This window comes from Bos grunniens, chromosome 22 (assembly GCF_055505025.1).
Source record: "Bos grunniens cultivar Pamir isolate PY7600 chromosome 22, Bosgru_T2T1.0, whole genome shotgun sequence".
NCBI classification, from domain to species: Eukaryota; Metazoa; Chordata; class Mammalia; order Artiodactyla; family Bovidae; genus Bos; species Bos grunniens.
In genome coordinates, this window is record NC_141186.1 from 15636216 (window position 1) to 15654425 (window position 18210).

Consider the following 18210-nt stretch of genomic DNA (forward strand, 5'->3'; position numbering starts at 1 on the left):
GTCGCTTCAGTTGTGTCCGACTCTGTGAGACCCCATAGACGGCAGCCCACCAGGCTCCCCCGTCCCTGGGATTCTCCAGGCAAGAACACTGGAGTGGGGTGCCATTGCCTTCTCCAATGCATGAAAGTGGAAAGTGAAAGTGAAGTCGCTCAGTCGTGTCCGACTCTTAGCGACCCCATGGACTGCAGCCTACCAGGCTCCTCTGTCCATGGGATTTTCCAGACAAGAGTACTGGAGTGGGGTGCCATTGCCTTCTCCCCCAATACAGTATACTAACGCATATATATGGAATTTAGAAAGATGGTAATGACAACCCTGTATGCGAGACAGCAAAAGAGACACAGATGTATAGAACAGTCTTTTGGACTCTGTGGGAGAGGGAGGGCGGGGGATGATTTGGGAGAATGGCATTAAAACATGTATAATATCATATAAGAAACGAATCGCCAGTCCAGGTTTGATGCAGAATACAGGAAGCTTGGAGCTGGTGCGCTGGGATGACCCAGAGGGATGGTATAAGGAGGGAGGTGGGAGGGGGGTTCAGGATGGGGAACACCCGTGGCAGATGCATGTTGATGTATGGCAAAACCAATACAATATTGTAAAGTAAAAAATAAATAAATAATAGAACTAAAAAAAAAAAAAGAAGAAGAAGTAATTTGCCAGAAATGAGCTATTAAGAAGAGAAAAAAAAATGGTTAAGATGCCAAATTGTATGTTAGGTGCTTTATGCACAGTTAAAAGACTCAAAGGCCAAAAATCCCAATGGTTCCCTGCTCCCCCTGCTAAAAAGCCAAACTAGGAGCAGTGCTGATGTCCAGGGTGGCAGACACTCAAGTTCTTCAGACCGAGTGAGGCCAGTCAAATCCTCGGGTGGCCAGTCTGTTCCCTGCCCCTGAACCTTCCGGGACTCTCCTCATGTAGAATCCCCTACCAGGAGAGCCCTTCTGGGGAACAGGCCTGCACACCCACGCCAGCAGAGAGAAGCCACGGCAGCTCCTGTCTCACCATCCCAGCCACCAGAGGTCTAGAAGGCTGAGGACCACCAATGCAAGATGAACAAACAGAGTTAACCCTTGAGGACAAAAGCAGACAGTTGTGGAGCACTTAGGAACTCGAAGTTTACTGTCCACAAGTGCTGTATGAAAAACAAAAATTATTCAAGGAGTTACTTTAGGAAAACGAAAATGGAATGAATCTAAGAGGACAACATGGAAAACGACAAACAGCAGCACCTGACCATGACTTACAAGAGGCTAAAAGAAAACAGGAGATGACCCTTTGGAGTTGAATGCTTAGGAGGTTCTTTTTTTAGAAGCAAATTATTAATCCTAGGGTTATATTTCCTTCTCTTCAGGTTCAATAACATGATTGGTTAAACAGTATATAATATTCATAACATTATAAATTTTCATTCTGTTTTTATAATCAACAGGGAGACAAATCATAGCCAATTATATTTATAATCTAGAGTATAAAAATAATAAAGGAGCCAGCAAAAATTGGGAGAGAAGAGGGCAGTGGAAGCCAAAGAAAGATTACCTAAGTTAATAGCCTCATGTTCAAGGAGAGGACACAGTATTGCCTAAAGTTGACATATTAAGAGACACATCTTTTAATGAAATTTTTAAAGCTGTAACACAATCTCTATAATAATTTATAAAATAATACTATAATAAAAATTTAGAGGATAAAGTGGGAGATGAGATAAGTGGGCTAAATAATTCTTTTATAGCAACCAATATTGTCTAAGTTGACAGATCAGAAAAGGAAGTATATTACTGAAAGTTATATTGATGAATACAGGGGAACCCAAACCAGAAACTGTTAGCAGTGACTGCTTCTGGGTAGAGGGAACAGGAATGGTGCAGGAGCTATTCACAACAGTCAAGACACATAAGCAAGCTAAGTGTCCACTGACATATGAACGGATGAAGATGTAGTACATACATATAATGGAATATTACTCAGCCACAAAAAAGAACGAAACAACGCCCCTGGCAGCAACATGGACGGACCTAGAGACTGTCATACTTAGGGAAGTAGGTCAGAGAAAGACAACACAGGATACTGCTTATACGTGGAATCCAAAAAAAGGTTACAAATGAACTTATATACAAAACAGAAATAAAGTTACAGAGGTAGAAAATAAATTCATGGTTACCAGGGGGTAAGAGGTGGGGAGGGATACACTGGAAGATTAGGATTGACACATACATACTATTAATATGTAAAAAATGGCTGAATAATGAGGGCCTACTGCATAGCACAGGGAAGTCTACTCAATACTTTATGGCCTATATGGGAAAAGAATCTAAAAAAGAGTGGATATATGTTTACGTGTAGCTGGTTTACTTTGCTGTACACCTGAAACTAAGACAACACTGTATATCAACTATACCCCCGCCCCCCGATGATGATTTCTTTCGGGGTCTTCAGGCCCTAACCCTGGTGAGTTGCTGCCGGAAGCTGAGAGGCGCAGTGCTTAGGACCCCAGCCCACTGCTTTCCCGACCAGAGTCTCTGCCAGGCTCACGGAGACGTGCGCACAGGGCAGGGCTGGGAGCTGCCGCCGTCACAGACGGCCCGGCCTCTGCTCAGCCCACACGATCAGTCAGGCGAGGGGGCAGGGTGTAAAAGGCTAATGGAAAGCTGATCTCAGGGAAGTGGACAGGGTAAAAAGCAACAGGAAAATGTTGGGAGAACCAGTTAAAACAAAGAGCCTTCAGAATGGGAGAAAATAATAGCAAATGAAGCAACTGACAAACAACTAATCTCAAAAATATACAAGCAACTCCTACAGCTCAACTCCAGAAAAATAAATGACCCAATCAAAAAATGGGCCAAAGAACTAAATAGACATTTCTCCAAAGAAGACATACAGATGGCTAACAAACACATGAAAAGATGCTCAACATCACTCATTATCAGAGAAATGCAAATCAAAACCACTATGAGGTACCATTTCACGCCAGTCAGAATGGCTGTGATCCAAAAGTCTACAAGCAATAAATGCTGGAGAGGGTGTGGAGAAAAGGGAACCCTCTTACACTGTTGGTGGGAATGCAAACTAGTACAGCCACTATGGAGAACAGTGTGGAGATTCCTTAAAAAACTGGAAATAGAACTGCCTTATGATCCAGCAATCCCACTGCTGGGCATACACGCTGAGGAAACCAGAAGGGAAAGAGACACGTGTACCCCAATGTTCATCGCAGCACTGTTTATAATAGCCAGGACATGGAAGCAACCTAGATGCCCATCAGCAGATGAATGGATAAGAAAGCGGTGGTACATATACACAATGGAGTATTACTCAGCCATTAAAAAGAATACATTTGAATCAGTTCTAATGAGGTGGATGAAACTGGAGCCTATTATACAGAGTGAAGTAAGCCAGAAAGAAAAATACCAATACAGTATACTAACGCATATATATGGAATTTAGAAAGATGGTAACAATAACCCTGTGTACGAGACAGTAAAAGAGACACTGATGTATAGCACAGTCTTATGGACTCTGTGGGAGAGGGAGAGGGTGGGAAGATTTGCAAGAATGGCATTGAAACATGTATAATATCATGTATGAAACGAGTTCCCAGTCCAGGTTCCATGCACGATACTGGATGCTTGGGGCTAGTGCATTGGGATGACCCAGAGGGATGGTATGGGGAGGGAGGAGGGAGGAGGGTTCAGGATGGGGAATACATGTATACCTCTGGCGGATTCATTTTGATATTTGGCAAAACTAATACAATTTGTAAAGTTTAAAAATAAAATTAAATTTAAAAAAATAAAACAAAGAGATAAAAGTAGTTGATTACTATAAAAACATGAAAAGTTTTTTATCTCCTCTCCCTCTGTCTCATCCCTTAACACGTTATTGACCAGAGATGTATGAATACCACAGGCATTGGTTTCCACAAAAATCTCCTGGTCAATCACATGTTAATAAAACAGTGGTTTGAAAAAAAATGCCAATTAAACTAAAAGCATAAAAGGAAATAATTTTAAGGGTTACAAATAATTTAAGCTGAACACCTCATCATCTTTTCCCTTTAAAAATATAATCTCCATTGTAGGGGCCTGCGAACAGAAGAGGCTCCTCGTGGGTGAAGGACACAGACTGCTGAGACTGTCCTTTGTTGCTGGGGGGAAGAAGCTGGCTTTCCAGGCTTTGGCAATCCCTGTGTCACCAAAGAACACATCTACCCAGCGTGAAAGCTCGTTGCCCTTGAAGTGATTAATTGATAGGCTCTCTGAGTTTCTCTCAGCTCTAAAGTCTGTGCGTTTCCAATATACAGCTTATAAAGCTTATTCTCTTCCCAATCAGAGGTACACTTCATGCACAAAGCTGGTTCTAGGCCAGATTTGGTGATTCTGAAAGGAAGCGGAATCTGTAGGAGGGTTATGTTTTATTTGGAGTTTGCTTTGTTTTTTCAACAATTATTTCGATCACTTGACAAGTAAAAAAAATTCAAGCAACAGTTAATAACTGTGTGCCAGCAAATGCTAACCAAGGCCTGTGAAGCAAAGTGATACCCTGAGACTGTGGTTTCATTTCACTATATACTTACTTCATCTACATTAAGTGGACCATCAAGTGAGAAATTAAGTCGCGCTGGAGACACACACAGTGTGTGTCTCTAGACATGAGACACAGGGGCCAGCCTCGGTGTGCTCGACCACAGGGTGGTGGCTCTGCCACAGTGCAAGAAGTGGAATCAGCCTCCTGGAGTCACCTGCCTGATGCCTGGCTGGTCACTGAGAGCTGACCCAGCAGCCCTGACTGCTCACCTGGCGCCCCCAGGCAAGGAGGGCAGGCTCAGGAGATCAGGTGGTGCGAAGTCTGGCAGGAAGCTGTAGTCTGGAGCCAATTGGGCTATCCTTCCTTCCTGGCCTCCCCAAACACTGCTTATACTCAGATACACACAGGTACAGTGCACCCTGGAGGAATCTCGAAACTGGGTGGAGGCGGGGGAGTCTCCAAGCCCCAATGGCAGGGGGGATTTCAAGCCACAGGTACAAGGGGGAAAAGCAGTTCTTCCCCTTCACTGAGGGGGTGGCAGGATGTGTTCACAGCTACAGCACAGATGTGACATGAGCCTGTGACCCCTGAGATGGGTCTTCATTCACAGACTTTGTCTTCTTTCATCTAAGTCCTTTGTTGTCTTCCTAGTTTCTACCGCCCCCGCTCTAACTCATATGCTGTGGCCTTGGGAACAATTTGTTCAGTACAGAACAAAAAAGAATTAATAACTAGTCATATTTAATCACACTTCCTTGAGTCCCAATGTAAAGTGAAGGTACATCTTCACTACATACAAGGGAAGATAGCATTTCTTTAACTCTGTTGGGCAAAAGCTCTCTCCCTTCTCGTCAGGTCCACCTGCCTGCTTTGAACTGGTCTAAATTTGACAAGGCCCTGTGTGAACTTGACCTCCGCAACATGCCCCCTCCAGGGGGTGGAGCTTCTATGTACTCTCGGCCAGGGTCTCTGGAAGGTTCATGCCTCTTCCTTCTTCCCTAAAGCATCACTTTCCTTTACTCCTACCACACTCTGGTCATTATGAAGCTCAATCAGGCATGTACAGGAGTAAACAGAAGCTACAGCTTTCATGTAAGGATCCCCTGGTGGACAGTGATGCCTGTTGCCATATCAGGTATGCAAAGACTTTAGAGTTCAAACAATCTGCAAGTTTTTAAAGTTACTTCAAGGGCCAGAAACTGACCTTCAGTGACTATGTGTCACAGCTGAGAGCAAAATTCTAGATATTTCTTTGTACAAGGCACTTCTCCCCGTGGGACCCTCCTGGTGGTGCTCTGTGAATGCACAGTGGCCACGGCAGAGCACATGCTTGGGGACCGGGCAGACCTACACGCAGACACCTCCCGCAGGCTACTGTGCACGTCAGAGCTCTGTGGGAGCCTTGCTCTTCTCAAGCAACAGAGCACCCTCACACCCGATGTGTGCTGAGTAGTTGACATATAGAAATGCTAATTCTTGGGGACTTCCCTGGTGGTCCAAAGTTGGGAAAGGAGTATGACAAGGGTGTATACTGTCACTTTGTTTATTTAATTTCTATGCAGAGTACACCGTGCAAATGCCAGGCTGGATGAATCATAAGCTGCAATCAAGCTACCCGGGAGAAATATCAATAACCTCAGATATGCAGATGATACCACTCTAATGGCAAAAAGTGAAGAAGAACTAAAGAGCGTCTTGATAGGAGTGAAAGAGGAGAGTGAATGGCATGCACTATCACTTACCAGCAAATAGAAGGGTAAAAAGTGACAGATTTTTCTTGGGCTCCAAAATCACTGTGAGTGGTGACTACAGTCATGAAATTAAAAGATGCTTGCTCCCTGGAAGGAAAGCTATGACAAACCTAGACAGTGTATTAAAAAGCAGAGACATCACTTTGCTGACAAGGGTCTGTCTAGTCAAAGCTATAGTTTTTCCAGTAGTCATGTACAGATGTCCAAATTGGACCATAAGGCTGAGCACCGAAGAATTGATGCTTTTGAACTGTGATGCTGGAGAAGACTTTTGAGAGTCCCTTGGACTTCACGGAGATCAAACCAGCCAATCCTAAAGGAAATCAACCCTGAATATTCATCGGAAGGACTGATGCTGAAGCTAAAGCTCCAATACTTTGGCCACCTGACACAAAGAGCCAACTCAATGGAAAAGACCCAGGGCAGGAGGAGAAGGGATGACAGAGGATGAGATGGTTGGATGGCATCACCAACTCAATGGACATGAGTTTGAGCAAGCTCCAGGAGGCAGTGGAGGACAGAGGAGCCTGGCGTGCTGCAGTCCACGGGATCGCAACAAGTTGGACATAGTGACTGAACACTGGTAGTCCAGTGATGAAGACTCTGTGCTGCTTGGACGTCCTTGGTGGTACAGTGAATAAAAATCTGTGTGCTTCCTCTAGAGGGGGTACTGGTTTGATCCTTGTTCAGGAAACTAAGATCTCACATGCTGTGGGGGGCAGTCATAAATGAATGAATGAATAAATAAATAGGTGGCTGGGTGGTAAAGAATTCACCTGCCAATGCAGAACACTTGAGTTCAGTCCCTGGGTTGGGAAGATCCCACGTGCCGCAGAACAGCTGAGGCCATGGACCACAAGTACTAAGCCTGTGCTCTAAAGCCCAGGAGCTGCAACTACTGAAGCCCACCCACTCTAGAGCCTGTGTTCAAGAGAAGCCACAAAAATGAGAAGCTCTCCCATTGCAACTAGAGAGTAGCCCCCACTCACCACAACTAGAGAAAAGCCAGCACAGCAGTGAAGACCCAGCACACCCATAAATAATATAATTATTAATAAATAAATAAAACAGAGCTCAGTTTTGGCCGTTTAAAAAAAAAGAAATGCTAATTCTTTCACTGAGGTATAATTGATATATAACATTAGTTTCAGGTGGACAACAAATGATTCGGTATTTGTATACACTGCAAAATGATCACCACAGTAAGTCTAGTTACCATCATCACCATACATAATAATGAAATGTTTTTCTTATGCTGAGAACTTGTAAGATTTACTCTCTTGTGCAATACAGTATTATTAACTATTGCCACTACCCTGTACATTACATCCCCATGACTGACTTCTTTCACACCTGGAATTTCTTGCCTTTTGACCCCCTCAACCTCCCTCTTTGGCAACTACCAGTCTCTACAGTTCTCTACATCTGTGAGCTTGGTTTTTGTTTGTTAGTTAGAGTCCACATACAAGTGAAACCACACAGTATTTCTCTTTCTTTGAACCCTTGTCTCCTGCACTGGCAGGTGGATTCTTTATCACTGAGCCACCAGGGAAGCCCTGTTCTTGCCTCTTTGTCATAAATTTATTAAACACACATGCATGGATTTATTTCGAGGCTCTCTGTTCCACTGATATGTTTGTTTTTAATGCCAATACGATACTGTTTGATTACCACAGCCTTGTAATATAGTGTAAAACCAGGGGCTATGTAATGGCTCTAGCTTTGTTCTTCCTTCTCAAGATCGCTTTGGCTACAGTCTGTGAGATAATAGAAAGAACATATTTAGTCTCTGCCCCTGATTCCTGGCACAGAGCTACTAAAACCCTTGTAACTGCCTATATTTTAAGAAAACTAGGAACATCTCTTTTTCAAATATTGACCTTTGACCTGTTTCTGACACAGAGCTCCTAAAGCCTTTGTAATTTCCAGGGTGGTAGGAGTGTCTTTTGTTCTATTGAGATAATTCTGGATACGCTGCTAGATGCTTCCTAGGTGAAGATTGGTCACCAGAAGGACCAGGCTAATATTATAAGATTGGAATTTTCAGTCCCACCTCCCACGCTCTTGAGAAGAGAGAAGGGCTGAAATGGAGTTAATGATCTATCATGCCGACGTGATGAAGCCTTCCTATAAGGTACAGGGTTTGGAGAGCTTCCAGGTTGGTGAACATACAGAGAGACTGGGAGGGCAGGGTACCCGGGGAAGGCATGGAAGCTCCACTCCCCTTTCCACATACCCTGTACTGTGCATCTCTTCCGCCTGGGTGTTCATCTGTATTCTTTACTACAGCCTTTCATAAGAAACCAGTAAATGTATGGAGACTTTTCCTGAGTTCTGTGAGTCACTCTAGCAATCAATCAAACTTGTGGAGTGGCTGGTGGGAACCTCCAATTTATAGCAAATAATTCAAAGGTACAGGTACGAAACTGGACTTGAAGCCGGCACCTGAAGTTTGAATGTCCAACCTGTAGCTTATTGGTCAGAAACACAGCTGATATCCTGGGCTTTTGATTAGTGTCTCGTTGTTGCTGTTGTTCAGTAGCTCAGTCGTGTCTGACTCTGTGCAACCCCATGGACTGCAGCCCACCAGGCTCCTCTGTCCATGGAATTCTCCAGGCAAGAACACTGGAGCGGGTTGCCATTTCCCTCTCCAGACTAGTGTCTGAAGTGTGCCTTAATGGGAAGTTTTGATGGAATGAGCTGTAACTAGTCTTCAGTGGTTCCATACAAATTTTAACATTTTGTTCTATTTCTGTGAAAATGTCATTGATATTCTGATCGGGGTTGCACTGAATCTGTAAATTGCTTTGGGTAGTATTGAGACAGGCTGGTACCTGGGACCCTTTGCCAAAATGCTCCAATGCTTATTATACCTGGACAAACATTTCAAGTAACGAAATACAAAGAAACTATAAGGGACTAAAAACAACTGGATACATGTGCAGTTGGGGCAAATTATGGACAAAAAGATACACAAAGGCCAAAAAACCCAACTGCCACTTCTGAAGAGCCCTGAGCAAAAATAAGGTGTTAAAGGCAAAAAGAGGGTACTGCACAAGCCCCTTGCACACAGCACCACCAACGGGGTCGGCAAAACACCTAACCTCCCCAGCCCAACCCCTGGACACATCCTTACCCTCACCCCATATAAGGAAACACTTGCCCTACCTCCAGGGAGCAAGGGAGGGAGCAAGGGAACCTGTTGTTTTTACTCCCTCCTGCAGCTACAGGAGCCCCAATAAAGTGTCCTGTGAATTTCCTGTCTGGCCTCTAGTCAATTTCTATTGATTGAGGAAGGCCAAGAACCCTGGTAGGGATCAGAATGGACGTTTTAACAATATAAATTCTTCCAATCCAAAAGCATGAAATAGCTTTCCATTTATATTTTCTTCAGTTTCTTTCATCACTGTTTTATAATGTTTCATTCAGTTCAGTCGCTCAGTCCTGTCCAACTCTTTGCAACCCCATGGACTGCAACACGCCAGTCTTCCCTGTCCATCACCAACTCCAGGAGCCTACTCAAACTCATGTCCATTGCATCGGTGATGCCATCCAACCATCTCATCCTCTGTCATCCCCTTCTCCTCCCGCCTTCAATCTTTCCCAGCATCAGAGTCTTTTCCAGTCAGTTCTTCGCACCAGGCAGCCAAACTATTGGGAGTTTCAGCTTCAGCATCAGTCCTTCCAATGAATATTCAGGACTGATTTCCTTTAGGATTGACTGGTTGGATCTCCTTGCACTCCAAGGGACTCTCAAGAGTCTTCTCCAACACCACAGTTCAAAAGCATCAGTTCTTCGGTGCTCAGCTTTCTTTACTGCCAACTCTTACATCCATACATGACCTCTGGAAAAACAGTTATAGTGTTTAGTGTATAGGTATTTCACCTCTTTGGTTATAGTTATTCTTTTTGATGCACTTGTATATGGAATTGTTTTCTTAATTTCTCTGATAGTTCATTGTTAGTATATACAAATGTATTTTTGTATATTTACTTTGTACAGAGCAACTATACTGAATTCATTTATTAGTTCTAATAGTTTTTTTTTTATAGAGTCAAGGTTTCTATATATAAAATCATGTCATCTGCAAATAATGACAGTTTTATTTCCTCCTCTCCAATTTGGATTCCTTTTCTTTCTTTTTCTTGCTTAACTGCTCTGGCTAGGTCTTCCAATACTAAATTGAATAAAAGTGGTGATAGTTGGTTGTCTTTCTTGATTTGTTCCTGTCACCATTCAATATGACATTGGTTGTAGGCTAGTCATATATGACCTTTACTGTGTTGAGATGTGTTTCTTCTATATACACTTTGTTGAGAGTTTCTACACATATGTTGAGAATTCATCCACTCATCCATTCATCCACAAATAGATGCTGAATTTTGTCCAATGCTTTTTCTGCATCTATTGAGATGATCACACGGTTTTATCTTTCATTTTGTTAATGCGTTGAGTGATTTGAACCAACCATGCATACTGCAATACATCCCACTTAAGCAGGGTGCATGCTCCTTTTAATGTATCGTTGAATTTGGTTTGCTACAAGGATTTCTGCATCTCTGTTCACTGAGGATATTGGCCTGTAATTTTCTTTTCTTATGGTGTCCTTGTTTAATTTTGGTATCAGGGTAAAGCTGGTCTTGTAAACCAAGTCTGAACCATTCCCTCCTCTTTACTTTTTAGGAAGAGGTTGAGGATTGGCATTAAATCTTCTTTGATTATTTGGTAGAATTCACCAGGGAAGCCATCTGGTCCTATACTTTTGTTTTTTGGGAAGGTATTTGATTACTGATTAGTATTCTAGTAACTGGCCTCCTCAGATTTTCTATTTCCTCATGATTCTGTCTTGGAAGGTTGTGTTTTTCTAGGCATTTATCCACTTCTTTGAGGTTGTCTGATTTGTTGGGAGTGCTGGGGCTGGAATTTTTGGTGAAACTGTAGCCCTTCCTACCAACCTCAATGTAATCCTTTTCTTATCTGATAATGAAGGGGCTATTCAGCTAATTTTCAGAGGGAACTGTTTCATATGTAGCTATAGATTTGGTGTGTCCATGATAAGAGGTGAGTTCAGGATTTTCAGAGTTGATATTCTTGAACCACACTCTAGAAATGTTAATTCCTAAAGTGAGTATTTTACTATTTTGTCGAATTGGACTCTCTGACCATCTTCAACTCAGTTTGGGACTGTAGACTTCAGTGGTAGCAATTTAACTAGCTATTTTTTTGAAGACATAAACTACTGCAAAGAATGTTAGTGTCCTACAATGCAGCCTCCTAAAAATCAGACAATATCTATATATAAATGAAAAGAGAAAGTAACTCCACTTAATTTTGCTCTTTTATAAGTCTTCATTCCAATTCAATTAATACTGCTTATATGGGTAGCTCAAATGGTAAAGAATCTGCCTGCAATGTGGGAGGCCCAGGTTCAATCCCTGGATTGGGAAGATCCCCTGGAGAAGGGCATGGCAACCCACTCCAGTATTCTCTTTCCTGGAGAATTCCATGGACAGAGAAGCCTGGCAGCTACAGTCCAAGGGGTCGCAAGGAGCTGGACACGACTGAGCAACCAACATATACATACACAGGCATACACAAATGTTCTACGGAAGGCCACAATGTCACTGTCTGCAATTTTCACTCTGAACAAATGTTTCTAAGCAAAATAAACTTCTAAATCGAGAATCTGTACCAGGATATACTGGGCTTCACATTTCAGGCACCAAACTGTGCCAGTGGCATCAGATAATTAACTGGGTGATGCATGACAGAAAGATCCTAGCCTGCTTCTCAGAATCTGCAGACAAGAGAAGCCTGAAAGACTGGGCAGGAATGGTGGTGGTGGGGGGGCAGATTTCTGCCTACCCCACTGTGGATCTTTCACTTATGGTATCACTGAACAAATAATTGGCTTGCTTAATTATTAAAACATTCTACTTTATATGTTTCCCTGAAGCAAAATGTTATCATATTTACTACTGAACATATGCTTTAATTTACTATTTCTGTCACTGACAAATTTTATAAAACCAAATAAAAATTCCTCAAAAAAGATGTAACAAGCATTTCTGGTTTCAGTCCTAACAACATGTAAAGAGCTTGGAAGATGTCACTCCTGTCAATACAACAAGAAAAAGCTGGACAGATTTAAAATTAATGACTTTCTTGACCTGAGAAGTGAGGACAAACCACCACCGTAAAAACCTGGAGAGACAAGTGCATCTAGAGAACTCTATCAACCAAGATCCAGCTAGAACAGAAGCTGCAGGAGCCGTAAACAAGCAGGAACACTCAGCTGGTAATCTGGATGAACTGCTAGTGGTGGAGTGGGACTAGCGTGAGCCAGAAAGCCCTAAGGCTTGTTGTCTTGTTGCAGGGGGCACACTTTCACAGGCTTTCACTCGAGGAACTCAACCAGGTTCCCATAGCAAGGGTACAAGCAGGATCCCCTCATGGGTCTTGCAGGAGCAGAGGAGTAGGCGTGAGGAAATACTGTTCAGAACCTTTTCCATAATAATGGCTTACTCTCCAGGGGTAAGGACTTAGCTGGGGAAAATTCTGAAACTTGATTTCAACTGGAATAGGGAAATTCCTCCCTGCTCCAGCCCCCTCCAGCCTTCCTGCCTCATTGAGGGAGAAATAAAAACAAAAACATAACATAGTCAACAGAGGTCAGGGGTTTCAAGGAAATAGACTTGGAACTCTGCAGGCAGGGAAGGGGAAGGAAGTGGATGGAAAAGCTATACTTGTCCTGAAAGAGTGCCCCCCTAAAAGACAGATTTAATCAGAAGATTACAGACTGCGTCCCCACCCCAACACACCAACAGGGTTCCAGCATAACCTCAGTTAATTATAGTTACATGGGCTGCAAGACACAGACTCTCCGAGGAGAAAAACAGGGAAGCCCAAGGTAGAGGGGAAACCAACACAAGGCTATTAGAGAAACGTAGAGCCTGTGGCACCTACAGCCATAGTAAACAAGGAATACAGCCCAACCTAGCCAGACTAACATACACTCTTAGACTAAAGGCCTACTGACCGCCTCTGATGCCTGACTAAAGCGTGTCTGGCTTTCAACACCAAATTACAAGGCATGCCAAAAGGAAAGGAAAGCACTCTGAAGAAACCATCAGAACCAGATATAACAGATTTTGGAATTATCAGGCAGGGAACTTAAAATAACTATGATTAATATGTTAGGGGCTCTAATGGTAAAAGTAGGCAAAATGCAAGGACAGGTGGATAATGAAAGCTAAGAAATGGAAAATCTAAGGAATAAACTGAAATGCTAAAAATCAAAAACACTAACAGAAATGAAGAATGCCTTCGATATGCTCATAGGTAGACAGGAGACAGCTGAGGAAAACCCAGCAATCTTGAAGATAGGTCAAAAGAAACTTTCCATGCTGAAATGCTAAGAGAAAAAGAATGGGGTGGAAAAGGAAAATAGTCATTCCCTGGGGGACAATATTAAAAGGTATATCATGTTTATAACTGTGACATCAGAAGGAGAATAAGGAGGGAATGGAGAAGAAGAAATAGTTGAAGAAATAATGGCTGAGAACTTTCCAAAATGAATGACAGACTCTAAATCAAAGGTCTGAGAAGCTCATAAAACACGAAGCTGGTAAATACTACAATATCTACACCTAGTCACATCATATACAAACTGCAGAAGACTGCAAACAAAGAGAAAATCTTAAGGAAAAAAAAAAGCTTTCCTTTAAAGGAACAAGAATAAAATAGCACACACTTCTCATCAGAAACAATGAAAGCAAGATGAGAAAAAAAGCTAAATATTCAAAGTGTGGAAAGAGGGAATCCCTGGTGGTCCAGCGGTTAGGAATTCATGCTCTTACTGCCCAGAGTCCAGGTTCAAGCCCTGTTGGGGGAATTAAGGTCCTACAAGCTGTGTGGCCAAAAAATAAAGTGTGGAAAGAAATCCCCACTAAGCTAGAGTTTACATCCAGTGAAACTATCTTTCAAAAGTGAAGGAGAAGTAAAAACTTTCCACTATTTCAGAAGTTACTACTCCAGAAGTCTGAGAGAAAGAGAGCGAGATGGAATATGAATGACAGCAAACTGCCACCAGACCTGCAGCAAATGTTAAAGGAAGTGCTTCTGGCAGAAGGAAAACAACCGTGGTCAGAAACACGGATCTACAGAAAGAGTGTACATATTTTACCTTCATGTACAGAAGGAGTACGTGAAGGTAAAATATGACATTTTATTTTTCTAATTCTTAATTCATCTCAAGATAACTGCTTGTTTAAAGCAGTAACTGTTATTGGATGATTATAGAACATGGATAAGTTAAACGAATGACAACTATGTTTTAAGGGACAAGAGGGATGAATTGGGAAGACGTTATAGGGTATATATGTACTACACCACATAGGAGGTGGTATCGTACTATTTGAAGGTGGACTTAGATGAGTTTAAACTCTATGGCAATCACTACAATGTTTTCTTTAAAAAAGAAGTACAGTTAACAGGCTAAGAGAGGAGATAAAATGGATCACATAAAATGCTTAAGTATTAAAACCACAAAACACAGAAAAAATAACACCTGTAGCAAAGAGAAAACTGAACAACATGGTAGATATTAATCCAACTACATCAATAATCATTTAAAAAATGCATGATCTAAATATACACGTTAATGGACAGAGGATATCAGAGAGGATACAAAGTAAGGCTTAACTATATGCTATCTGCAAAAAACCCATCTTACATACAGGGACTCAAGAAAGGTTAAAAATAAAGGAACGTATGCCGTTCCTAATGTCTAATACCATTCTCCAATTTTTTAAAAAAACCTTGAGTCTCTTGGTGAACTGGTTGATTCTAAGACTGGGCAAGAGATACATAAAACGAGACCGGAACATCTTATAGTGGCAGAAAATAAACACACAAACACTACGGGTGCATATGGGACTCGGGAGCCAACCAAGAGAGCCCCCAGTGGCCAAAGCTGGAACAATGTGAGCAACAAAATAAAGTAGTAGTGTACGATAACCCAAAATACAAAAGAAAAATCCACGCGCCTGGGTTTCCCAGGTGGCACAGTGGTAAAGAATCCACCTGCCAGTGTAGGTGATGCTGGCTTAATCCCTGGGCTGGGAAGATCCCCTGGAGGAGGTCATGGCAACCCACTTTAGTATTCTTGCCTGGAGAATCTCATGGACAGAGGAGCCTGGTAGGCTACAAAGTCCAGGTGGGTCGCAAAGAGTCAGACATGACTGAGCACAGACACACACATGCATCCATGAGCCTCTGCTAATACATACAAATGACCAAATAACTAAATGGGGAGAAGAGACAGATCTCCCTTGTGGAGAATTCCAAATAATTCATATAGATAGCCCTCAAGATCACTACACATTAGGGCTCAAGACTGTGACTTCATGAAGCAAGGAATGCTTCCCACCTTCCATTTCCCAGGGCTCATTAGGATATAGCATCCATGCCTACTCCTTGTAGAACTTACCAGCAATATCCTATTGTTTGATAGATGTTGCCTTAACAGAACATTTTATATCTTTGCCAGAGCAAGGAAAATAGAAAAGCAATTGCATAAAGGCAGTGGATGTAGAAGAAAGAGGAGTGGGAAAAAAATAAAGTCTGCTTTAAAAGAGAAATAACTTCATAGGACTGAACAGGGAGTTGGTGTGGAAGAAAAGGGCTAGAACTTTTTATAGTTACCCATTTAAAAAACAGACCAAAGATAAAATTTTACATTTTCCAATGACACACTTTCTTAGAGGAAATATTAGCTTGCTACTTTTCTCTTCTTATATCAACTAGATTTGTTTAATGAACGTTATTGTTAGAAAAGTTAAAAAAAAATTTGAACTTACTTTTTTGGCAAAGTCAAATGTTCACTGGGAATATTAAAGTCCCCTCACAGTTAAAAAATAACAGCTTTCCCAAGAGAGGAATTTTCATATGCAAATAATAAAGGAAATGGCAACCCACTCCAGTATTCTTGCCTGGAGAATCCCAGGGACAGAGGAGCCTGATGGGCTTCCGTCTATGGGGTCGCACAGAGTCAGACACGACTGATGTGACTTAGCAGCAACAGCAGCAAGTTTGATAATAGCAAAAAGCAATTTTTCCTGGCTATTCTGAGTTTACCATAAATCTGAACACTTTAACTTTTTTTTGTCTTTTGAAATACCTATATGAAGGTAATACAGTTCTATGATTGGGGGGTGGGGAGATGTATATAGTGAAAAATTTCCTTCTTGCTCTCGCCGCTGTCTGCCAAGGGTCATGTTGTGCTCAGGGGCCACTGATGCAAGTGCCAACTACAGAAGGTCACTCACCACCCTGTTCTACAAGAATGAGTTCATTTGCCACTGCAGTTACTGACCTTCAACACACCCTGAAAAGAATGGCACAGAACAGACCTTCAGATAGGTATTTTCAGGAGGAATTTTTTATGAACTTGGGTTCTTGCATTTTCCCACACTAAGACAAGCATTAAAACCATGAACTAAAATACATGTTCCCTGTGACTAGCAGCAACCTTGTTAACAAGATGTGTGCTTGATTACACATACCATAGCCAAGATCGCCTATATGCTTAAGACAGGCTGGGACCTGTGACCTGAGACCCTTTGCTGCAGTATTTGCACCTGAACAAATGTTTCCAAGCAACAAAATACAAAGAATCTAAAAATAACTGCATGAATGTACAGCTGGGGCAACTTATGGACAATAAGGTACAAGAAGACCAAAAAAACCCAAATGCCCCTTATGAAGAAACTGGAGCAGAAACAGGATGTTGGGAGCAAAAGCAGGGTACTGCCCATTCCTCCTGCACTCAATACCACCAAAGGGGTGGGCAAACCCCTCTGGCCCAACTCCTAGGCATAACCCTACCCTTACCCCACACAAGGAATGGGATCTCCTCCCAGCCTCAGGGAGTAAGCATGTGCTTTTGCTGTCCCCCTCTACTGCAGTATGAGTCCCAATAAGGCCCTGCGTGAAATGCTTGTCTGGCTTCTAGTCAGTTTCTATTGACTGGAGAAGGCCAAGAACTCTGGTTGGTATCATGCTGACCCCCTCCCCTACTTCTTCAGAACAGTTTCTCCGGGCTATCCCAGAGCCTATCCCTGGGCCATAGTCCTCAGTAAGACACTGGATAATCTCAGCTCACAGCTCTTATGTTGTTAGTTGCTTTTTTCCCCCAAGTCAACACAAGTAAATAGGACTATATTATTGTTATTCTTCATCTTAACAAAAAAGGAGTATACAGCAATAGTGTTCTGCATTTTTATTTTTATACATATTATTGGAGCTCTTTTCATATTCCTACATAGAAAGCATCCCTAATTTACTGAACCAGTGATGGACATTTATGTTATTTTCAGTATTTTGTTATTATTAGGGATACTGCAATGAATATCCCCAGATGTTTATCATTTTGTACAATGCAAGTATACTTGTGGGATAAATTCCCAAATGTAGAATAGTTTTCCAAAGGATACATGTTATTGTAGTTTAAGTAGATTGTTCCAAACTGCTCCCTGTGTGGTGTTGAGCCAGTGTGCACTTCCAGCAGCTGAGTACGAGGGTGCCTGCTCCTCTGCAGCAGGCTGACTCGGGATAATATCCCTCTTGAGGATTTCCAAGAGGAAATCTCTTGTCACCTGATAGGTGACAACCTATGTTTCAGTTTAGTTTCACTTTGCATTCCTTACTCAGTAGTGTTGAGTATCTATTTATATGCTTAACAGTCATTTGCATTTTATTTGTGAACTTTCTGTTCAAATTGAAAAGCATCTGAAAAGACAGGGGTTGAAGAAAAAGGAAAAAGGAAGGAGAGGAAGAACAAAGTACACTAAGTTTTGTACAAGCACAAAGAACTTGACTTCTGTCTTAAATTTAATGTAATTGATATTAGAACATGTTAAATTATAATGA

General features: G+C 42.0%; 1 protein-coding gene across 23 annotated transcripts in view; it reads right to left on the reverse strand.

Moving 5' to 3' along the window:
- ANO10 (anoctamin 10) overlaps positions 1 to 18210 on the reverse strand; it is a 268016-nt gene that overhangs the window by 71151 nt on the left and 178655 nt on the right. The window contains exon 12 of one of the 23 annotated variants that reach the window (XM_086366287.1): positions 9647 to 10123. The exons of the other annotated variants lie outside the window; for them this stretch is intronic. Within the exon in view, the coding sequence (XP_086222413.1) occupies positions 10082 to 10123 (42 nt within the window). The 3' untranslated portion in view covers positions 9647 to 10081. Of the gene's footprint in view, positions 1 to 9646; positions 10124 to 18210 lie in introns of those variants that run through there. 23 annotated transcript variants of the gene reach the window in all.